The 24369-nt window shown below is 35.8% G+C and overlaps 2 protein-coding genes across 3 annotated transcripts; one reads left to right on the forward strand and one right to left on the reverse strand.

The window, feature by feature from the left end:
- The first annotated feature begins 147 nt into the window (after window positions 1-147).
- On the forward strand, window positions 148-18145 carry LOC129257126 (methionine synthase reductase-like). Of its 2 annotated transcripts, none has more exons than XM_064097204.1 (12): window positions 148-267; window positions 6793-6969; window positions 7494-7644; window positions 8859-8976; window positions 10387-10900; window positions 11516-11659; window positions 12323-12565; window positions 12957-13180; window positions 13940-14156; window positions 14623-14840; window positions 15862-16050; window positions 16634-18145. In XM_064097204.1, exons 2-12 carry the CDS (start codon window positions 6832-6834, stop codon window positions 16776-16778), a joined length of 2301 nt encoding a protein of 766 aa, XP_063953274.1. In that variant the 5' UTR covers window positions 148-267; window positions 6793-6831; the 3' UTR covers window positions 16779-18145. The 2 variants fall into 2 exon arrangements, with proteins under 2 accessions (XP_063953274.1, XP_054751357.2); XM_054895382.2 differs by having other exon boundaries at window positions 220-430.
- On the reverse strand, window positions 16919-24369 carry LOC129257128 (sulfotransferase 4A1-like). Its single transcript, XM_054895384.2, has 7 exons — window positions 24250-24369; window positions 23198-23370; window positions 20984-21252; window positions 20614-20731; window positions 20123-20220; window positions 19631-19820; window positions 16919-19272 (listed from the first exon to the last, which is right to left on the reverse strand). Exons 2-7 carry the CDS (start codon window positions 23367-23369, stop codon window positions 19163-19165), a joined length of 957 nt encoding a protein of 318 aa, XP_054751359.1. The 5' UTR covers window position 23370; window positions 24250-24369; the 3' UTR covers window positions 16919-19162.

Consider the following 24369-nt stretch of genomic DNA (forward strand, 5'->3'; position numbering starts at 1 on the left):
CAAAAGTGATATAGGCCTAAAATATGATTCAATAAAAAAAAACATGACAAAACACTAGTCTTAAGGGTGTTTCCCAAAATATTTGCAATCAATTGCAAATTTATGATAACTGATGCTAATTTGACTTTTACTTATTGTTGCATGCAAGAAGCTGACCGGTGTTCAATGTCAATGTACTTGCAATTACTTTATTGCCGGCCAGTTATGATCGATTAACCCAATTTCGCAGGGAGTGCTTTGGAATGATGAGTGACACGTGATCACATGGTAAGAATAAACTATAGGCCTAAAGTTATGAAACATGTGATGACAATTTTACATAAATAAAGTAGGCCGAGATGCTGTGATGACGTCGCGTCGAGTGGATATTGCATAATCATAATGCTATGACGTCATAGTAATGACTGTGAGTGTCTGCATCTCGGAAACGGTAAGATCGAAATAGATTTATAAGGTTACATGTTTTTTCCTTTATTCGTGATGATAACGTATCTGTTATGGTTATCTGTTTAGTTTCTATTTTGGTGAATTCAAGAAAGTAGGGAAAGGCAAAACGCTACGTTCAATCAAAGAAGGGAAGCCATGGCATATACTAGTGTGAGTGCGTTAGGGCCTAGGCCTACATCATATTCCCACCTATCGAAATCTGTGTTTGTGAACATTCAGCGCGTGGGATTTTGCCATCGCATCGGAATCTCTCGGCCCTCCCTCGCCCTCCGCATCAATAGACCACCGGCACTTATTGCACAATCATCGGGCAAGACTTCCTTATGTCCCATTCACTAAAATAAAAAAAAGCAAGAGTTCCATTAGAGAGCTGGCAGCCGTCTGATTCGAGGAGTTTTTAACATTTTAATTTTTTTTTATTTCTCCTTGACCTTAGTCCTTGTCATGCTTGTAAGTTGTGTAGTACACAGACAGACAGCTCGCGATCGTGCAGCCGCCATTAGGGGGTTAACAATGCAAAATCCCCATGACGGGGCTCATCAATTTTTGTCTTTATTTCATGAAAATATATAAAAAGAACTGGACCAAAATCAAGATTATTTTGTTTTGGCCTGAAATGCACATAAACAGGAAAAAATAAATAACAGGAAAAAAAAAACAGTGGGCTTTTGGTTGTCATGCAACTCCCACTTCCCTAGGCCTGGCCAGGAGGCTCCTAGAGAATAAAAATCATTTACTAACGTATGCTTACTCTCCACGGAGCAAGGGATTCTGTCCCATTCATGTGCGTGTACCGCCAAAAAACCTGAAACTTTCGCCCCCCGAGATTTCTACTTTCGTTCTAAAAGATCTAGCCCTACATGTAAGGCCAAGAGAATGAAAGTTTTAGATTTGCGTCCACCGCCCGCATGCTCCAAAACCTCCCGCATGAAAATTTCATTATTTCAAAAAAAAATTAATTTCCTTGCTCTCCATCACGAAATTACAAGTTCCAAATCATCGCAGGGTAGTAAATACGCACTTACTACGTGCATACGGTATACCACTGCAGCGCACCTTCGATCTTCGCACAGCTAGCTAGCTGTGGCAAATTGTCCATAGACTGTGTACAACGGATAGACTGTCTCGGCTCAGCGAATTGGAGATCGCTGATTGGCCAATCGCGCAGATCACGTCATGACGTCATGACTACGTGGTCGCCAAAATAATTCCTTCGGACTGCGTGCGAAAGTATCGATAGCGATAACGATATCCGGTCACATTGTCTACGCGGGAAATGGTCTTGGTTCGTGATCGGATCGCTCCAGTATCGACCGAAAATTATCGAGACTCGACAATTTCATGCATATTCACGAGACGCTCCAAAACCCGGAAATCAATTGACTTTGTACACGTTGCGATAGACTCTACAAACTCCAACGAACACGATGCCATATCGACGCTAATTCGTAAGATTTTGACCGAAAAGCAAGAAGTAATCAAAATCACTTACCTGTGCGGTATCGGTGAGAAAATAGATCCTCCGAGAATACCTTTCATAATTCATATAAAATATAGGAAAGTGACATTTTAGGTCGATTTTGGTACGAGGTGATAGAGAATTGCACACTTGTTTTGGTGGAATACTGTGTGGGGCTATGGAAGGCTTGCAATGCGCATGCTTACTATATTTTCATTCATAAATTGGCTCTCGGCAGTGGCTAGATGACGTCATGTAATAAGCGAAATGTACACGCCCGCTAGATAATGAATAATGAATAATGAAAAAAAGCCTCATGTCATTTGAAAAATTTTTGGACGCAAACCTAATACCTTACTTTTCATGGCCTAAATTATGTAAATGGGATACAACTTCATTTCCGACATTTCTACGCTATCGATTTCATTTTTAAACAAGAATTCATTAAAAAAATGAGAAAAATATTATGAAAAGACGGGGGAGACCAGGGACCTGGGAACGATTTTTTCAGTGGGGGTGCTGAAATCTCTCCTCAGAGGTGGGGGGGGGGGGCAGACACACAATTGAGTTTAACATTATTACACACACACACATACCACACACACACACACACACACACACATATATATATATATATATATATAAATATACATATATATGACAGTCACTTCTTGGCTTTCTTCTTATAAAAGAACATAAATATATAATTAGATAATTCGAGCGCGAAGCGCGAGCTATTTTTTTTGGAAATTTCATGTATTTTGTCCTGAAAATTGAACATTTTGAGCAATGTTTGTGGTCCAAGATGCGTATGTAACAAATAATAATTGTGAGCGCGAGGAGATATTTTTTTATATACGCTCTGGCCTGATCGAAAGGGACGTGTTATAAGGACTGTTTTACAGTTACCCATGAAGACGATACATATATCAACAATCAAATAATGCGAGCGCAAAGCGCGAGCTAAAAAATTTGACATTCCGACCTAAATACTGGACATTCTAAGCACGTTTTTTAATTATGAGCAGGATAGGTATATTTACAATTGATGCGAGCGCGAAGCGCGAGCGGAAACAAAATTGAGATTTCAGACCAAAAAAACGAGAGATTCTAAGTACTTTTCTAATCATAATGAGTATAGGTATAAAACTATACAATTGATGCAAACGCGAAGCGCGAGCGGAAAATTAAAATGAGATTTCAAACCTAAAAACGAGACATCAGTGCACTTTTCTAATCATGAACAGGATAGGTATGTAACTATACAATTGATGCGAGCGCAAAGCGCGAGCGGAAACAAAATTGAGATTTCAGACCTGAAATGTAAATCAAGAAAATGATGGGTAATTGGATATATTCTTAAATTAATAATGTGAGTGCGAAGCGCGAGCAGAAAATTTTTGATATTCTGATCTGAAACTCCACACTGAATGTTAAATGGTTTGAACAGATAAAGAAAACTCAGACGAACATAAGAATAAAGATTTGATCAAAATCAGACAAGGAATCACAGTTATTGCATTTTAAAGATTAGCATTATTCCCCACTTGTTCTTTTGTATTTTATTATATAAAATTAGGTTTATTCAATATTTTCCTTTCAAGAACCAAAACAGTTGAATTGACAACTGATTTAGTCCATTAGATATTCTTTCAAGAACCAAAACAGTTGAATTGACAACTGATTTAGTCCATTAGATATTCTTTGCTGCAACTTATTCCATTATAAGGGAGACATATCATTCATTCTGGTATGAAAAAAATGAAACAATTTTGATTCCACAAGGAACAGCTAGGCTAGTGGGGATGTGACAGCATTGATCAGCCCACCTATTAAATATTCATGACGACATGCATATCACCATTTTCATAAAATATTGCTAAACTTTAGAATTAAATAACTTAAGTAATCGTTATCAGATTTTGATAAAATTTATTTATTTTGATAAAATGTATTTGATATAAATATTTTCAGCCCGGAGTACACCCCCCCCCCAATCAAGCTGCGTATCTGAATAAAACACGCGTGCGCGTGTTTAGAGTTAGACCTAGTATCTGGGCATTCTAAATACATTTTTTATGCTAAAAATAAATAAAGCGAGCACGAAGCGCGAGCAGAAAACATTTGATATTCCGATCTGAAAGAGGGTGAATTAAAACACTATTTCAAATAATGTGTCGGAAAATTCTGAAGTGGGGGGGGGGTCTACAAAACGTCGTTCATTTTCATTACATTTCTGTCATTTATCATACCTACCACTAGATTTCTAGGAGGTGCGCTGCCTATATATATGGAAAATAACACACGCAGCACCCTCAAATTTTGGGGGTGCTTCACCCCGAACACCCCCGATTCCCAGCCCGTAGGGCCATGGGGCAGGGCGAAAAAGACTGTGAAATTTGATTTCTATTACTTGTAATTTTTGTATACAATACACGGTCGGGCGCGCGCTCACTAAATTGATTCGACATAAAACCTGGAAGTTTCAAGTCCAACCACCCCAGTGTGTATCACGTATTGCGCGCGACTACGTCTGTATCGGAGTGCTGCCCCGCTGGAGCTTGATTGAGTCGCGTTATAGGAGGGATGTTATTGGAATATGTGAAAGACTATGTAAATGATTTGCGATTGTCGGATGTGATAATTATGTACATATACAAAAAATACAGGGGGAACCTGATTTCGTGGGGGTGCTGCCTATGGAAAATAATACACGCAGCACCCCCAGGATAATTTCTGGGGGTGCTTCAGCACCCCCAGCACCCCCGCTTCTCAGGTCCCTGGGGGAGACTTGCTCGATGTTTACGCCACCATCTTGTTTCTCATTGTTCTTTGCCAACGTTATGGACGCTGCGTCCGTAACGTACATTTACAAGTTAGGCCTAGATCTAATTGTAACATTACAATAACTTGCAATTTTTGCATGTACCTTTTTGTACTGACACAGTTCTTCTATTTGTATCACATTCCAAGAATGATATCTCACAGAGAGATTGGAGGTGCCTCTTTGGGAATTATAATGCAAAGCAAGGCACTATAATGTTTGCCTTAAAGGGGAAGTACACCCTAAAGAAAAGTTGGTTGGAAAATACAAGAAAAAATTATGAACAATACTGGTGAAGATTTGAGCAATATCCATCGATGACTTTTAAAAACTTATTACAATTTAAGTTTTTGGATTTGTGACACATGTGTGCAGCTGCCCCATATGTTACGTAATATGAAATTCATAAATTTTGATATTTTAACGGTTCGTGATGACTTTATTATTATTTTTCCTTCAGGAGCAGGTGTGAATAAATTTTGATGTTGATACATGTACTGAAGGTACAATGAAGAACATTCAGTTTTTTGAGAAAATTACATTTCACTGTTGTTTTTTTTACTACATGATATATTGGATGCTGCTTACATATGACATCACAACTAAAAAATTGAAATTCTAAATACTTTTTTAAATCTTTGATGGATTTTCTTCAAATCTTCATCAATAATTTTTATCATTTTTTTAACTATAATCTTACACTTCAAGATCTATCAAGCAAATTTGCAGGTCTGCATTATATGGTATTTTTAAAATTGGTAGGATTAGGAAATTACTTGACTGACCCAAAACTGCCAAACTAACACATGCATTTGTTTCCTGTCACTTAGATTACTGTAATTCAATATTTTCCAACCTCTCTCATACATACTGTACCTTGTTCCACTTCAACGAGTTCAAAACTCTGCCGCTAGATTAGTCTCTCTCAGTAGGAAATCCGAGCACATAACTCCAATTCTGCGTTCTCTTCATTGGCTCCCCATACATCACCGTCTCTCTTTCAAAGTTCTTCTCACCTACAAAATTCTCAATGGCCAATCACCAAAATATCTTACAGATCTCATTTCTTGACAATCTAGTACCTCCTCAAGACCTCTCCATTCATCATCTACAATGCAGTTAATTCCTGGACCTCGAACCTCTACAAAGTATGGTGACCGCGCTTTTTCTTCAATTGCCCCTTCCCTTTGGAATAAGCTACCATCTTGCATTCATAATGCCAAGTCTGTGAATCAGTCCAAAACTCTACTCAAAACCTACCTGTTTAATAGATGATTCACAGTTTTGGATCAGTCAATTGGAGGTGCATACCAGTTTTGATTTTTTATTATTAGTATACATGGTATACAGTAGTTGCATTAGCTGTGTCATTTTCCCCTGCCACCTTTTTTTCTCTTTCTTTTCTTTTAATCCGAAGTACAAACCATAAACAGAACACAGTGCGCTTAGAAACACCAGTAGTAAGCGCCTTATAAATGTTATGTATTATTATTATTATAAACTTGTTGTCAGGGTGAACTTCCCCTTAATTTTCTTATTACATTATTCAAAATTAAAAGGACGAGAGTGTATCTCATTTTGTAGATTTTGACATGGAGATTAACCTGAAATAGTTCAATCCTGAAACTTAATTTAGTTAGTGAAAAAAGATACACCCAACCCGCCCACTTTGTCCACCTAGTGTATCAATTCATAATTTCATGAAATTTATATGCAACAGCCAGGCAGTTATTCTTCATGCAATTCATGGGATAGAATTGTAGTACCGGTACTTACCAGTTCATGTTGTAGCTGTGATTATTTAAGGACTGTTTTTAAGAACACTTGATTTTTTTTTCAATTTAACATGATTTCTTTATTATTTACTTTTATTTTTTTAATGATATATTTCTGTACTTTTGTGGTTGCATTAAGAAAGAGCAATGTATGAGACCAATTGCATGAGAACTGCACATTTTTTTAGCCTTCCTCATAATTTGATTGATTATTCAGGGAAATAGAAATTTACAGGTAGATTTCACTTCTCATTTTTATTCCTTTTACTTTCTTTATTTGTCAACAGACTTTTGAAGAATCAGAGTGGAACCCACCTTTGTAAAAAATGGGCAAGAAGCGATTTTTACTGTTATATGGATCAGAGACTGGCCAGTCCCAAGCCATAGCTGAAGAGATTCATGAGTTGTCTTCCAAACATGATTTGCAGTCTGATATTCATTGCCTGAGTCTCACAGAAAAGAAGGTACATTACATGGCCATTCTTGTAAATCACATGCACATGAAGGCTGATCTATTCTTTATTAAGTAAAAAACAAAAAAGGTGTATTTGTTAATGTTAGTGAGCTATTAAAGATTGACATATAAACAATTAAGAAATTAAAGTGTCATACATATGTTTTTGTTTGTAAGCATCGGAAATTTGGGTTTAACTACAGAATACCTTGATAATTTTCTAAAGCTCTTATTTCAGCCTGCTCAGTAGAAGTTTATTCCATGAGTACAAGTGGCTACTATTCTGCAGTTGTTTCTTTCTCTGATACTTGTTTACTGTAATTTGTATTTCTGTATGCACTGTTTATCATTTCCTTTGCTTTGTAAATATTTGAAAAGTGTTGATATTTTGGTTGCAAGATATGCAAAAGACAAGACTGATTTATTATGTGTAGTGTACATGAAGTTCATGTTTACACATTAGATTCTTTAGTCATCCAATAATGTACATATTATAGCAGCAATAATCAGATTATTATTTCTTTTTCAACACAGTTCAGCCTTTCTAAAGAGACATGTATGGTTATGGTTGTCTCTACTACTGGTGAAGGAGAATGTCCAGAGACAGCTATGAAGTTCTGGAGACGCCTCAGGAAAACCACTCTTCCTCCAGACCATCTAGCTAATCTCAACTATGCGCTATTAGGTAAATACAATCACTAACATTGAAGTCCTTTGTTTTATTTTGTTATTTATGTATGTATATATGTATATATTGGCGAAAAAAGTGACAAGACGATTGGACGTTGCTGATAGACCACAATTTAATCCGAGCTTTCGGCCTTAGGCCTTCTTCATGGGTTCTGGGTCTTTGGGGTCTTTCGGGCTGAGTTGTGCAGTGTCGGGTGTTCGACACTGCACAACTCATGATATATATATATATATATATTAGGCCTGGGACGAATGTCATTTTAACCGATTTGATTAATCACGTCTTCTAAGTCACAGTAGTTGGGGAGGGGTCAGTTTGTTTTTGAAGTCATGACCTTTTCTGATAATGGGAACGCACGCACGTGGCTTCTTCTTCTTTGTCTCCCAAAATGTTTAATTGGCCGTTGAAGGTCCAATCACATATCAGCTCAAGTGAGCTACTTTTGTGTGTCCCAAGTGTCTAATCGAGATCTGCCGAACATTCAAATAGTGTAAATTTTACTAAATCGGCGGCAAGCCATTCAAACCGTTTGATCAATCGATGTTTACTCCCAGGCCTAATATATATATATATATATATATATATATATATATATATTGGCGAAGAAGCTCAAAAAGCATTGAAGCTAGAGACGTAGCCTGGATTTCTTCAACTTTTATTAGTACAAGCTTTCGGCCATTTAGTTGGGCCTTCTTCAGATATCTTCAAGATATATATATATACATGTGTATATATATTGTTTCAAGCATATTTATTATTAACTTCGTTCATGAGATAAACCTGTAAAACAGGAATATTTCATTAAAATGTGGTAGTAAATTGAATAAATTTGTGAAGTAAAAAAATATTTTTGAGGTTTTACTTAAAATTGTTATCAGTTAGGAAGTATTGTCATGAGTTCATAATATTTCAGAAAATTTAAGTGAAGTAGATGCATTGATATTCTTAGATAAAATAGGATGCCTGCCATTTTTAAAACAAAATATATCCAACTTACCTTTACTATGAAAAGCAAACCTTTTGATAGTTCTCACTTTCAGTATTCATGTCTACTGATTTATTTGGCAGTAAGTACCTAAAAATATTTTTAATTTGAAAGGGTGAGGGCATTTATTTGATAACATATGAGATAAGAACACAAGGTTTGAGATATTAAATATAAAAAAAAAATCATAATTATGTTATTGCTTTGTTCTCCTTTTATTAAGCACTGGGGGACTCCAACTATAGTAACTTTTGCAGAAATGGGAAGAATTTTGATGAAAGACTTCAGCAGCTTGGCGCCAAGCATTTTTATCCTACAGGATATGCAGATGACGCAACAGGGTTTGTTTTTTAATTATTTTACGAAGAATATGAGTTGATCTTCATTTCCATTTTTGCTGTAGTGAGTAGCTTTGTGCTTCGCTAAGAAGTTTTCAGCTTTGATTTTTAATGGACTACCTAGGTATTTACTTAAGTATGCCAAATCTCTTGTACCGAATGCTTTGTAAAAAAATATTGTTTATTCTGAACTCATTTAAATATTCCTTACAGTTGTAATAGGGCATCGAAAATCATTAAAATGAATAATAATTGTTTATTCATGTAAAGGTACCATCAATAAGAGCAACTTTGGATATAATTGTGTACTCCATGAAGCAATCTTGTCTTACCTTTTTTCTATGATTAATGATTTAAATTGATAATATTGATTTGTATGTCACCAGATTTTAATTATCATTGTTTTAATTTTAATGATTAATTTCAAGATGCAAAATTGAAAGAATACAAATGGTTTTGTTTGGATTTCTTTATGAAATTGTTGAAAATATGTTCAAATATATTGATACTTCCTTGATACCTCTTGTGTCAGAAGGAATTGCTGAATTGTTTGATCAATGTTCATAATTTAGTAATGCAGTCAGTCCGCAGGTCCCTATGCTAATGAGCAAATAGGCCAAATTCTCTTGTGGCTGAGTCCTCCCTGCAAAATCTTGGAAAGGAACATGACAAAGCAATGGAGAAGAGGAGAATAAAGGGGAAAGAGAAAGAGGAGAAAAGGAGTGGTGTTGAGAAAGAGTTTTAATTAGTTAGAAGAAAATAGTACACCACTTCAGAAATAAAAGTATGAAAAAAAATCTTCATCTAAAATCACATCCATGCAAATTTACAACACACAAGCCTATGCGGTGTTTTAAAACATTTTTTTTTTTTTTAACGGTGTTTTAAAACGTAAAACGCGTTTTAAAACATGTTTTAAAACACACCGTTTAAAACGTGCCAACCCTGAAAATAATTATTTTGTAGCATATTTTAGATCGAAAGTTTCACCTACATTACAAATTCTTTAAATTAATTCAAACACATGACATGAAAGAATTATTCTTCTTCTTTACAATGATACCAAAATCATGAAATTTGATGTATAATTAGAGCAGCAATGACCGAATGAAAAAGAAGTGTTTTGGTCTGCACTAAGCATATTAGATATGCAAAACCTCTCTAGTTATCAATATCACTTGGATGAAAGAAGCCACTTTTTTGGGACCTGCCTACTGACTGAATGTAATAAATATCTTTATTTACATAGTCCTTAGGTGAAGACTTAAGGTTTGTATTCTTCTGGTTTCATGTAAGAACTAATTTTTCTTTGCAGCCAAATTTAATTAAATAAATGAATATGATTTCAGTATGAAATATAACTATTTTTAATCTGTATCTGCGAATTATTTTTTGACTGTGTCATACATACAGGTTGGAGGTTGTAGTGGAACCATGGATAGAAGGACTTTGGAAAGTGCTACACAAGGTGATGGATAACCAAGAGAATTCAGACTCGAGTGGAAATGTCCTTGCTGAGATGAATGGGGAGGTCAATACAGACAATATGAAAGAAAATGCTGAAAATGATACAAATGTAACTCAGAATGGTGTCTTTCAGATCACTGAGAAAGACCAAGCAAAAGTCCAGGCTAATGAACAATCTTCTACAGGCAATAACACAAGTGCAATGTCAGGCAAGCATGTGAATGACTCTGATTTACCAGCTGGCCCTGGAAACTCAAACAATACATTGCAGAAACCTACCTCACAGTCGAGCAAGACTGATCAATTGATTGAGGAGGGGGAGACAACAGATCGGACAAGGGAAGGACCCTTGGTGGCTTCACTAACCCACTCGATTCCTCCCCTCAGTGAAAGTGGACTGACGATGCCAGTCTTGCCTCCCCCATTCCTCAAATTGGAATATGCCCATAATGAAACAGTAGTGAGTATTTTGTAATTCATAACGCTTGTATGATGTTTTCATTCTTAATGAAGTTTTATTTTGAGTTAAAGTATAATGTTGTGATTGTGACATAGTGTCTGAAGATCGATGTAAATGGTCCTAATTTATATAAAAAGAATAGTGAGGTTAATGTTGGAATTATAGGTCATTATCATCTTTGACATTGTTTTGTCATATTCTGAATGGCACAGATGAAGATTTAAAGCATATCATTTTTTTTGCTATCTATATTTTGTATACTATTTTTCTCTACATGTACATGTATGGCCTTTTTTCAGAGATGTAATATGTATACTGAAATATATGGTGGTCTTTTGTTTATGAATGCTACCAGTGTAACATAGACATTGCTGTACATGATCAGCATGGACATCACTATTACCAGTATTTTAAGTAACAAATTTGCTGGAATTTTTTTAGAATAATTTCTGTACAACAGCCAATCATATTTCTGAATCATAAATCATTTTTGGAAATGGATGTAGATTGTACAATATTTTCAGCCAGTAAATTGATATATGCAAATATCAGCAAAAAGTATGAAAATTATGATTGTTGAGTAACATATCATTAACTCTGACTTGTAATTTAAAGGACCTCGAATCTTTGCCAATACAAGGAGGAGCAGCTCTTCCATCAGCTCAATCTGGTGTCATCCAAGCAACCATTGTCAAGGCAACCCAGTTGACCAGGGATGATGCAATCAAGAGGGCTCTAGACATAGAACTTGAGGTTTCTGTAAGTGTGCATGTGCTTATACCACCTTTGAATTTCATCTTATTATCTTTAGAGTCATTGGTTGTGATTATCTTAAAGAAGGAACTTAAGATGTGCAACACAATGCCTGTGACATACATCTTTGGCAATGAACGCTATAATGTGGATGCCTGAGACTGGGAGTAGCTGTCTCCCACAGATGCGTTAGAGCATTCCTTGCTAAAAGTAGGCTTGTTATTAGAGGTTGGGTTGCAAAACAAACCAATTTTGGAAAGGAAAGATCAAGTATGTGTTATTATCCCCAATAAGTGCAATTGTTAGTGTTGATGAATGAAATATGTCCTGGCATCAAGTGTTCCTTGGTATCCTTTTATTAAAGATAATGGGTTATTTTTTTTATTAATTGTCATTGGATTTGACTTGAATATGGGGTTATTGTAAATTATAAGATTTGGGTAGTTGATAAGTGTTAGATGTTGACTGATGTTAGTGAATAATTTTTGCTATGTACAAGACACATCTGTCAGTCAGTAGGTGTGAGAGAAAAGAATTCACAAATTGGGAGTTTCAACAAAAAGGATTCCAAATTTTGCCTGTACATGTAAAAAAAAAAGTTAGGAGTGCTTGTTTAATGGACAAAAGAATATAGTATAAAAGATGCCTCTATTTTTTTTTATCTTATAGGAAAATTCACTGAACTTCCAGCCAGGAGATTCCTTCAGTATAATCTGTCCAAATGATGATCAGGAGGTTACAGAGCTCTTACATTATCTTAGGCTAACAGAGATGTCAGATGTGCCTTTCAGGATATCAGTACTAGAAGGTACTAAGAAGAAGAAAGCTTCTATTGCTGACTTCATTCCTCCGTTCAGCACCCTACAACATATATTCACTACCTGCTGTGACATAAGGGCGCTACCAAAAAAGGTTTGTTTTCTTGATGTTATTTGTTTAAGACTCTTTGTAAAGTAACACTTTGTCATTTAAATTATCTATGATAAATTGGCAGTTTTAGTACTATCACAATATCAGTTGGAACATGCAACCTGCTGTCTATTTGTCAAGTTTGCCTTTGACTGGCAAGAAAACCAATAAAAGCAAAAGACTACAAGTCCAGTTCATGTGTAATGAAATTGAATTAAAATAATAGAACCAATGGTCCCATTTGGCTACCCACACTAAAAACCAAGCTCTGGCTCAGTACACCTTTAGTAAATGTTGCAGATGTTTGAAAAGTTTACTGTAGTTTAATCTCGTTATCAGCCTAGCTTTTTATCGCCATTATCAGTACTTGTGTCACCAACTTTTCCTTCTCCAGGCATTCCTACGTACTCTGCTAGAACACACCAGTAACCCTAAGGAGAAGAGACGTCTCCAGGAGCTCTGTAGCAAACAGGGTCAAGGGGACTATGCAACTTTCTTACGTGCTCCAAGTCTCTCATTGATGGACATACTTATTGCCTTCCCATCATGCAATCCTCCCGTCGAGCGTATCCTGGAACACATGACCAGACTTCAGCCAAGGCCTTATTCAATATCAAGGTATGGTGTGATGATGGATGTGATCAGTTTGCTTGGACTGACATGTTCAGAAATTTCAAACAATATAGGCCTGGACATCTTTATACAGGAGTTTGTCCATCATTGTTTCCTTTATACATGCAAATTACAGAAACATTCAATGTCACAGATAGATAGGATAGAAATTATGTGCTTGTCATCTTTTGCTATTAGGATCCAAAATAATTGGCCTTGTCAAATATTTATCCTGTTTAAAAAGTAATTACATTATTCAACTTCCCAGTCATTTCTGTCAACTTAATTTTAAACTTAATTATTGTAAATGCTGAAAAAGGGTTGTCTAGATGGAAGTTTGCTAAGAAGTGCCATTTTAACAGTACCCCTTTAAATTGGTTGGAACAATTTTAGGTACAAATGTTTGGGTAAAGTCACTCAAGGTACATACAGCATATGATACCACAGGTGTCACAGACAGACAAATGCATGCACACTAACACTCTGAATTGATCAGGCTTTGATAACTGTGTTTAACTTGAAACTCCTAAAATCTCTGTCCCTTAAGTGGTTTTTCTATTTCACCTGGAATCCAAGTAACAAGAAGAGAAATATGTAGTTACAACCTTTTCAGGTAGATAATTTGTTGCTTTTTATCTTACAAATTTCTGATAATTTGCTATCTGTACAAAATGATTGTAATTTGACCTTTAGCCAATTATAGTCATCCTTTTTTTTTAATAACATGAGACAATTAATGATCATTATGTTTTGTTGTATATTCAGCTCACCACTGACAAGTCAAACCAGCTTCCATTTTGTTTTCAATGTCATTGACATACCTGAGGGAAATGGGCGGAGCCAAGCCAGACAGGGGGTGTGTACTGGATGGTTGAGTCACCTAGCAACAAGGATACAGGGTCGCTCATCTCAAAAGATCATCATGCAGAACTTGGAAGAGAAAGTTGATAAGCTTACATTGAAGGATGAAGCACCCAGCAAGGTAAATGGATGCTGTTTATATTATTCTATGATGATATCTGTAATAATTCATTCAAGTGTTTGCATTGATTGGTTCTTTCCATAATTGGAATATTCCCCTTATTTTAATGCAGGGTTAATTTCTGCGAGCATATTTTGATATTTGAATCGCTCACCCATTTAATACAGTGACTTTGGTTACATGGAAAGAGCTATCCATAGAAATATTCAAATGTCATTATAATATTGGAGCGATACTGAGATTTTAAATTATATTACAGTATTCTTAGTTTAGCTTGTCATTATTTCACATTCATATAGCCACCTTTTTTATGATTTAGGGCTAAAATAGGAGGAAATATTTTGATTCAGCAATGGTTCACCACTATATTTTCATTTTGAAAAATCTCTCAAATCTTGGGATGATAACCTAATTTGAAATGATATTGCAGTATTCTATCTTTCTTTTGTCATCATGTCATTTTCAGATACCCATCTACTACAGGACGAATCAACATTTCCATCTGCCTTCTGACACCTCCACACCCCTCATCTTGATTGGTCCTGGTACAGGTGTGGCTCCGTTTGTAGGTTTCCTTGAGCATCGGAGTCACATGATGAAGAAAGCAGTAGAAGGGAGCATGACGTTTGGTCCTGTTTGGTTGTTCTTTGGTTGCAGGCATAAAGACCGGGATTACATTTACAGGTGTGTGAAAGGATATAAATCTCTTCTATTTCTTGTTGCATTAAACTTATATCTGAATGCAATTTTAGAAATTCAAATGCGATGTGCTGTGGCAAGGCATTAATTTACCTATGCTGCTTGTTACCTAGGAGAGAAGTGGAGGCCCAGAAGATATTTATCATCCTTGGATCAGTTATGTTCTTAGTTCCATTTTTTTTTGGAGGGGGGGTGGAATCAAAGTCTTGTTGATGAATGATAGTGTATTAGCTTGATAAGAAATATAAATATCGTGGCTATGATGTCTTATTTAATGCACAAATATGTACTTGAAATCAGTTTTTATTAGCTCATCCGGCCCAAAGGGCCAGATGAGTTTGTGGCGTGGCGTCCGTCCACAATTTCAAAATGTTTCTTCTTCGCCATTTCAAGTCCGATTTCAATTCTGTTTGCTTTATATGATAGCACTAGGTGGGGGATTCAAAACTTCTACACAGAATTTTGAAACTCATAAAATATGCTAATTCATGCGTATTTTTAAAAATTCAGATAAAATGCTTCTTCTTATTTAATTGTCGACCGATTTTGATTTTTTTTTCTTCCATCTGGTAGAACTTCATGAGGTTCACCAAACTTCTGCATAGAATTTTGAAATTTTCAGTAGAAAATTATTTATACCAATTTATGCAAAATGTATTCATAAATCACAGAAAATTCCACTTCTTTATTTTTGTTCCATCTGAGAGCTACATGAGGTTCACCAAGGTTCTACACAGAGTTTAGAAATTTTGACTAGAAAATTATTTATGCTTAATTTATATGAAATTTATTCCTAGATCACAAAAAATGCTTCTATGTCATTTCTTCATTAATTTCAATTCTATATCCTCAATTTATGTCACCAATGTAATTTACTACAGTGTCAACTGGGCTGAAATTAAAATTTTGTTAATTTCGTTGCGAGATGCCAGATGAGCTCCACATCATTGATGTGCTAGTTTACAATCAATATAAATCTTGATGATTTTCTTTCAATGACTGACAGGGAGAAGCTTGAAGGATTCCAGGAGACTGGTATCCTATCCCATCTCTGTGTATCATTCTCCAGAGATGATCCTGTTCATGATGAGAGTGAGAAACAGACACCACGCTATGTCCAGGACAACATGAGAATGTACAAGGAAGAGTTGACAGAGTTGCTTCTAGATAAAGGAGCCTATGTGTATGTGTGTGGGTAAGTAGATGATTTACGTATAATAAGTACCTTCCGTGCTTTAGACTTGTTACAATCATTAGAGCAAAAACCAGTTAATTGAGCTTCTGCACGATAAATAAGATTGAACCAGCAGAAGGAAATAGGGGCTTACGTCATGAATTTCAACATTTTTAGGGCAAAGCCACTTTTGCATAGGACCCATTTCTATGTTACAGCACAAATGAGAAAACAACACAAGGCATAGTAAATCCAATGAGAGGAGCATCACAGCCAGTCAACAGGGCTTCCATAGCCATGGCCTTCAATGGCCTCAAAGTTAAGCTTTGTTTGTGTGGGGGCGTCTAGATAATATACATGTAGATGCTTACCTTCTTTTATTTATAGCTCATGAAAATTCAGTAGCACAAAAGATGTGTAAATGATGCATAACTCTGAATAGTCCTTGATGTATATTCATTGTGACATATTAAAATCACTTTCGTACCATATAATACCTTAGGATATTTTTTCCACCAATGATCACTTGCTATAGAGCTTTTTACGCTGTATATGCTTAACTGGCATTCATGGTGACATGATATTTATTTCCACTCTTTATTAGGGATGCAAAGAATATGGCCAAGAACGTGTTGGAGACTTGGAAGGAGATTCTCAAAGAAAAGACTGGACAAGGAGACTATGATATGCTACAGCTCATTGCCAAGTTAAGAGAAGAGAAGAGGTACCTTGAGGATGTATGGACGTGAACTACATGTATAAAAATATGTTTTATTATTTTTTTGTAGAGAGCAATTAGGACTTATTTATTCATTAATTGTATTCCATCCTTTAGAACAATATTCCCAAGGTACATGTACATTACATTTGTGATGTATATGGTATGTGCTGTATTTCATACTAGTAATTTATTATAGCTATGCTCTTATGTTTATATCACACATTATAAACAGTAACTATATTAAGAAAGTCATGTTTTGTCTTGAAAGTAGTTTTTCAAACTTGACAAACTTTATGCCTCCTCAGAGAAAAAAAAAGGGGCAGTTTTAATTTCAAGATATTTATCCATGATGCAATTCCAAATGCAGCTCTTCTCTCCTTTTTAATTAAAGGCGCATGCATTACTGCTTTCAAATGACCTCTTTCTTTCAACATCAAATCATGGTTTTAAATTAATTGGCCCATATTCTGAACTGTGGTTTAAATGAAACAATTTAAAATTCATGCCTAAATTATGATTAGCCAAAAGCTTAAAACAATTATATTCCACTACACTGTCCTTTTTCTTATGTTTTAATAATGAAGAAAACCATTGAGGGCCAAGTATACTGATGAATTGAGCATCAACTGTTTACAACTTATTCCACATCTGGCTACCCATACCTAAAACCCTAGATTTTGATCACTGTCTATGTTTAAAGAGTCTCAATTACTAACCATTAGCTAAAATTTCATTTATTTTCATTGAATTGGGATTAAAATGCCATCCTCTATCTAACACAAAATAAATTTATTGCATTTCAGAACATGATTGTATCAGGATTACCATCACACAAATTGTTTGAAAGTCACAGAGATTAAATCATGTTAAAATGTTAAATAGGTGTGCCATATATATTTCAGTTCTTGCTGTAGCTGAGGCATAAATTCTGACTGCACCCAATAGAGAATCCATCTACCGGTAATTAATCCTGAACCGGATTTTCATATGCATGGCCTGAAATGGCTGACAGGGAGTTGGCAGGAAGAAAAGAGTTATGCTGTTAGGGAGTGGATGGTATTAGGTGAATAATTATGGTGATACTAATATCAAATATAATTTCCTTCCTTCCTATGCAGTTATCCTATGAGTAGGTAAAATCAGCTAATTATTATGGTAAAGTTTTTTTTGGGGGTTGTAGTAAATGCATAATAAAAACATTGTAACACTTGTTGTGATAGAAAGGAATTGATTTATTTATTTCATGTAATTATCTGTTTGTTATTCGCAGAACTTACAAAGGTGCTATTATTTTCTTTCTCTTAAAAAAAAATACTTTGTGAAGGCTGTTTGGTCGTGATTTGATATCATGCCAGAGTAATTGAGATTAAAATGTTGTTTCCATTTTACAAATTCTTTATCATTTGTTATTGTGCATGTCATTATTTTTCTTTCTTGCCTAATTTACAATGAAATACCTCTTATGGTCCCACCACGGCGTCATTTTAATGATGGTTGTTAATCATTGGCTGGTTTTCATTCAGTGACTGATACCAAACTAACATAGCTTTTTCGGCCAATCAAGAACAATTATTTCACTATAATTTTCAGTGAATGTCAACATGTCAGTGACGACATCTTGCATAAAATGGTGCTCAGGTAATTAGGTGTGAGGGATCTGAATTGATCACTAGACCTATCTACAATTTCATGCAAATTTCAGTGTCTCATCCTTTCCACAGATTCCACTTATGGTGTAGGATTACAATCAATTGCAATCAAGTAAAGGCATAAATTCAAATTAATATAATTAATATTTTCAAGGACAATTCCAAGATAATAAATACTTTAAATTTGTGACCTGCCACTCCAAAACCAACAACAAGTTGACCAAAATGAATATTGAGTTTGTCATTGAGTTTGAAAATTCACTTCCTAAGCTTTAAAATGATATATAATATATTAAAATTGACCAACAATAACCATTACAATTACTTGATTAAATGCAGAGGAGATTCAGCAAGGGCTTAAAAAATAAGGAGAAAACAAGGTTTGAAGTTTGGGTTCACTTAAGCATGAGATATGCATACTGTGTAATCTCAGTGGAACTTTCAAGCTGTCCAAGAAACTCTTATATCTTTTTTTTTATTCAACTTTACGACTTCAAATTTTCACAGTATGAAGAAGAAGGATTGCTCTTTCAGATAAGTTATTATTTTTTTTTTTTAGACTAAATTACTATTTTGGCTAGTTACAGAGACTCTTACCTGGCGACATATTGGTGGTTTTGGGGTGGTAGGTCACATTTAATGTAATGTTTCTCTCTTTGAACAGTGCCTTAAATCACGTTCCACTAGAACACTAGAAATTTTTACTGAAAAACCTGCATCAGTTTCATGATTATGAAAGACAATTTGTGTTTGCTAAATGAAATTATTCAAATTGAAATTGTAAATCAGAGCCTGCAAACTTGTCTTGGTACCATTTGTTGAAGGCTTCATTCTGGGCCACTGTAAATCTTTCTTTCCATGATCCAATCACACCTGGATATTGATACAAAAGTGGGTAAAAAAGGATGAATTTCATTTGTAGAGATTGAACATATTTGTCCTCTTCTCCTCTCCTTCCAACCTTTATTCTTCTTCTTTCTGTTTCTTCATCTTCTTTTTGTTGTAATTTCATACATTGAATAAAAAAAAGATGGTGAGATGTCAAAATCCTCAATCATGGCACATTTAGTGATGATGTGCATATAACTGCTTTACTGGATTATTGTAAGCTAATGAAGTTTGAATTATCTAGAACTTTCTTGTTCTTCATAAAATTTGATTAAATTTTCAGTGTTCTGTCTGTGCAGTGTTATTTTCAGCCTAGAGGAACCTTTTGTATACGTAGACCTACCTTTCTGCATGAATGACATTTGACCCGCAGCTTTGGTAAGGTATTTGCCTTTGTCTGAAGATTTCTCTATCTTGTCATAGGTCTTCTTCATCCCTTCAAAACCACTCCCTGTCACAACCTTCTCAAGGATCTCAGGTGAGAGAGGGCGCCCTAGGTGTTGTCCAACTCTTTGAGCTACATCTGCAGAATTCTAAAGAATGGTTGTGAAAGAATTAAAAAAAACTCCGTGAATAAAGTCAAGGAAAATTAGCTTCAAATCTTGCCAGTATGCAGGTTCTGTAGAATGTTCTCTTTTTCATGTTTTGTTTTTTTTTTGCACTGGAAATTTCTAATACCCAAAGAAATGATCAGTTGGGCAATCTCATTTCTCTTTGCCCACTGATCTCCCAGAGCCTAAGGCCAGTCTGAATAATGCAGTGGAAGGGGCAGGGAAACAAAACATCCCATAAAATGAAGGAAAAAGTAGGGGGGAAAGAGCAGGATGATACAAACCATTTTCATTTCTTCAAATTTCAGAAAGAGAACGTTTTCTTCATTTCGCTTGTTCCAATATCCCATCACGTGATCAAACCAGGAGCCATATGAGAAGGCTATAAGGTGGAAAAGGAGAAAGTGAAAGGGAGATTGTGAAAGAGAGAGGGTAAAATAAAATACAGGTTAATGCATTGAGATACTATGAATTATACTACTCGGTTTTTATATAGCACAAATATTAAAGTCTCTTAGTGCTGTAAAAAGATGGAATGGGAGAGAAAGAAAAGGACTATAATTTTCTTTTTGTACCAATGTAGTCAATACAACTGTATGTAAGATTAATTTTGTATGCTACTTGTTATGGCTGGTGATGGAATGCAGTAAAGTCAAGAAATGCAGTATTCGAATCTAGTCCTTTATTATCTATCATATACACACAATTCATTATATCATGACATGAATAATTCATTTTAAGGGGAAAAAGAGGGGAAAGAGTGGGGGAAACTTACCACCATTCATCATATCAATAATCATTTGATTGAAGCCTCCCGGATAAGCAACAGTTTTCTCTGTGAATCTCATTGCTGATGCAACCATGTCTTTAGGGTTACGAGCCACGTAGATAACCTAGGTATTGGTTTATGAAGAGTAGACATCAAACTGTATATTAACTAAGCGATTATTTTGAATAATTACACGAGGGTATTTATGTATACTTCTGTAATAAAATTTGATAAAGCATCAACCAAAATATTATTTTCTTTTTGTGTAAAGAAAATGTTCATTAACATCCTGTGACATAATTTCTATTGAATATTGATGGCCTTTCCTTGTTTTTGACCCCGATGATACCTTGATGTCGTAATCTTGCTTTCTCACCTTAGCTTTCTTTTCAATATCCGGTGGAAGAAGCTGGAAGGGCAGATGACATGCTATCTTTCTAGGTGAGGGGGCCTTCTTGATCACATCCATGAATGGTTTGGGTGATAGTGTGGGTGGTTCTTCATCTCTCTGTTGCTGGGAGTCCACGGTCAGTGGGCGATCCATGGTTAACATGGAAATGGTTGCTAGGTGGGTTGTTCGGTCTATCTTGGATGGATCACCATCTGCTAATATGAGTGATGTCATCTCCATGATGAAGTGGGTACCTATCAAACAAAACAGAAAATTGTTTATCAATCAATACATAATTGATTACTTGATGGCATAATACAAATAACACAGTAACATAAATTGAAAACCCAGGACAGAGCATCTAAGAGTTCATTTTGGTAATCTTGCCATTGCTTTGCCACGGGTCACAGATCAGACTACATTTTGCATTATTGATATCTATCAGGTGCGTATCCAGGGGTGGTATTCTAGTCTTCCCTGTCATATCTCTCTAAGTTTCCGCCCATCATTTCGGAAGCAAACAAATCAAAATCATTGTTAGTTCCCAGTGGGAGCCCTTCTAACCAACAGGTAGGGCGTATCCCCAATACAGTTGTTTTTTATCTTTCGGCCCAAAGTTGGACATTCTAAGCACTTTAACCATGAACAGGATCGTCACCTTACTAAACAGTTGGTGCGAGCGCGAAGAGCGAGATGAAAGTTTTTGATATTCTGACATAAAATATGCACTTTTGGTAATCATGAACAGGATGGGCATCTAATGTCTAACTATAAGCATTTGATGCGAGCAAACATGAGTTTGGCGCCCCCATGTGAAACATGAATTTAGCGCCCCCTCGGTCAAACATCAAATTGGCGCTCCAGACATGCCACAGGTCGAATATGAACTTGACGCCCCAGGACAAACATCAAATTGGCGCCCCTATATCGAACATAAATTCGGCGCCCCTATATCGCACATCAATTGGACGCCCCTAGGTAAAATAAAAATAAATTCGGCGCCCCCCCCCCCTAGGTTGAACAGTAAGGCGGCGACCCTATGTCGAACATCAATTCGGCGCCCCTATGTCGAACATCGATTCAGCGCCCCCTAGGTCGGACATCAATTTCGGCGCCCCCTCCCTCTTCTTTCTTTCCCTTATCTCTTCCCCCTTTTTTTGTTGGGGGGTCTTTTTATTTTCTTCTTTCCATCCTTTTTTCTCCCCCTTTGCTCTCCCTTTCTTTTCTTCCTCTTTTTGGCGGCCCCTTTTTCGCCTACCCGGGGGCCTGGGCCCCAAAGGCCCCTCCATAATACGCACATGTCTATGACAATAATGCTATATCATTAGAAAATGGAGGAGAGATACATCGTAATGGCAAACAAAGCATCTTAAGTAAGACATGATCCAAAACATAACTGCAGACATTTTTTTAAATGATGAAGAGGGACTGAAGAATGAATTGGAGCACTTTGAGAATGCAAAGAAAAATCTATAAATTAAGTAGTGAAGTAAACAGCGAAAATATAGAATATCTGAATTATATGCATATGAAGAAAATAAGGACTAATAAAATAATGGCAGGAAGTCGAACCCCGGGCCGGAACATACATGACAAAAGATCAGAGAACAGTAAAAATATACACTCCGTGCTCTACAAAGACAAATTCGCAAGTAGGAAAGCTACTGCACCAGAATTTGATTGTTTTCATGACATTCAGACATAATAGTAAGAGAAAATGGCGATGCAATCTAAGTACAGAGAATACTGAGATATACTCTTCATACTCTTCAAGTATCATATACTATATAGTATTAGATGTGCATGCTCTACTTGGTTTTCATTATTCTATGATCCGTTGTCAACCCTGTCAAGTAGGCTATCATGTATAATGCCACAGTCATACTGTAACGAAATCGACTCCGGGAGCGTTTCATCAACATTTTCATCCGACAATTTATAAGATCTCACACCTGACCTTGTTTCTGATTGGCTTAGAAGCGCTGTTATTATGGTAACTAATTGTAGGATAAAGCAGGACACGATTGATCAAGTCCTTTCATGGAACACTCCCCAGACCGATCAAAGTTTTCATGTTATTTTCAATGACGTACCACTGGTCGGTTGAGACGGCTTCGTTTGTGTGAATGTATAACATTACTTTTTGTTGTAAAAGTTGGAACATCATAGGCATCATAGGAGGGAGCACGATAAGATTACCTGATTTGGGATATGTGCATATCCAGACGTCATCTGATCTGACTTCGAATGTCTTGAGTTCATCTAGACTAGATTTAAGGACGACTCCAGGCATCGGGATACCTTCATACTCGAAGAAGTCAAACAGACCTGGCATGTCAGGATTTTTGGTCATACCAGCGGAATCGGCCATTCTGAAATTAAATGATATTCGAATTTAGAATAATATTATGTAACGCTGATAACTTTCCTGTTTTTCTTCAATAAATATTAAAGAATCGATTTTCATGTCAGGATTTTTGGTCATACCAGCGGGTTCGGCTATTCTGAAATTAAATGATATTCGAATGTTATATAACATTTCTGTTTTTCTTCAATATATATAGAAGAATCGATTTTCTGATTGCAGCTTTTAAAATTTTAAAATGTCAGGGAGCCAATATTGTTATACTAATTATGCTTGAAATTTAAGTCTTCTCTACGATACACGTGCACATACATGCAGTACATATCATTTTGAAACTCTAAATTTTGGGGAAAGATATCCAAACTTATTTGTTTATGTTAATAGATGATCTAAATTCTTCCCTATCAGATTACCCCAAAACGTTTTTTTTTTTTCTTTTGTTCATACGTGACCAACTGACCTTTTTGTCCAAGGTGGCTTGGGTCCAAATCAAACCTCCTATTGATCCTTGTATGGCGATGTTTGATTCGTGCGTAATTCGTACAGCAATTTATTTTACATTCGAATTCATTCAAACTAGTCTCATTTATTGATATAAAAAAAAGTTTATTTAACAACAATTTGAAGTCATGTTCTTATTTTCATATGATTGTCAAAATACAGTATATACCAAAAGCTGCATAATATACAGCGAGCGAGGGCTTCGTATCTATTGTATTCATCGTTAGTTCTAAGACCGAGTCACGCCCACTTATGATTGCAAGTATATTATGGGCATATTGATTTGAAGGTCTCTGTAAGTATTTGGCAGAAATTCCAGAAAATGTTTGAATCGTATGCGGAAGAATATATCATGCTAACACAAAAAAGAATAATTGTTGCCTACCTGCTTGTAGATGTAGAATGCTTTCGAAGTCTGGACGGATCTGAGCTAGATATTTGTACTCTATGAAGGCCTGCAGAGGTTGCCTGTTTGTGATTAGTTTATTTGCTTCATGGAGAGTAT

The sequence above is a fragment of the Lytechinus pictus genome, chromosome 3, assembly GCF_037042905.1.
Source record: "Lytechinus pictus isolate F3 Inbred chromosome 3, Lp3.0, whole genome shotgun sequence".
NCBI classification, from domain to species: domain Eukaryota; kingdom Metazoa; phylum Echinodermata; class Echinoidea; order Temnopleuroida; family Toxopneustidae; genus Lytechinus; species Lytechinus pictus.

Excerpts from the sequence above, each read along its gene's own strand:
- LOC129257126 (XM_064097204.1), top strand. The coding sequence starts at position 6,832 with ATGGGCAAGAAGCGATTTTTACTGTTATATGGATCAGAGACTGGCCAG. Across the intron at positions 6,970-7,493 it reads TGAGTCTCACAGAAAAGAAG|TTCAGCCTTTCTAAAGAGAC; the intron begins GTACATTACATG and ends TTTTCAACACAG. Across the intron at positions 14,841-15,861 it reads GACCGGGATTACATTTACAG|GGAGAAGCTTGAAGGATTCC; the intron begins GTGTGTGAAAGG and ends AATGACTGACAG.
- LOC129257128 (XM_054895384.2), bottom strand. The coding sequence starts at position 23,369 with ATGGCCGATTCCGCTGGTATGACCAAAAATCCTGACATGCCAGGTCTG. Across the intron at positions 20,732-20,983 it reads ATATTGAAAAGAAAGCTAAG|GTTATCTACGTGGCTCGTAA; the intron begins GTGAGAAAGCAA and ends ACCAATACCTAG. Across the intron at positions 19,273-19,630 it reads AATGTCATTCATGCAGAAAG|GTGTGATTGGATCATGGAAA; the intron begins GTAGGTCTACGT and ends ATCAATATCCAG.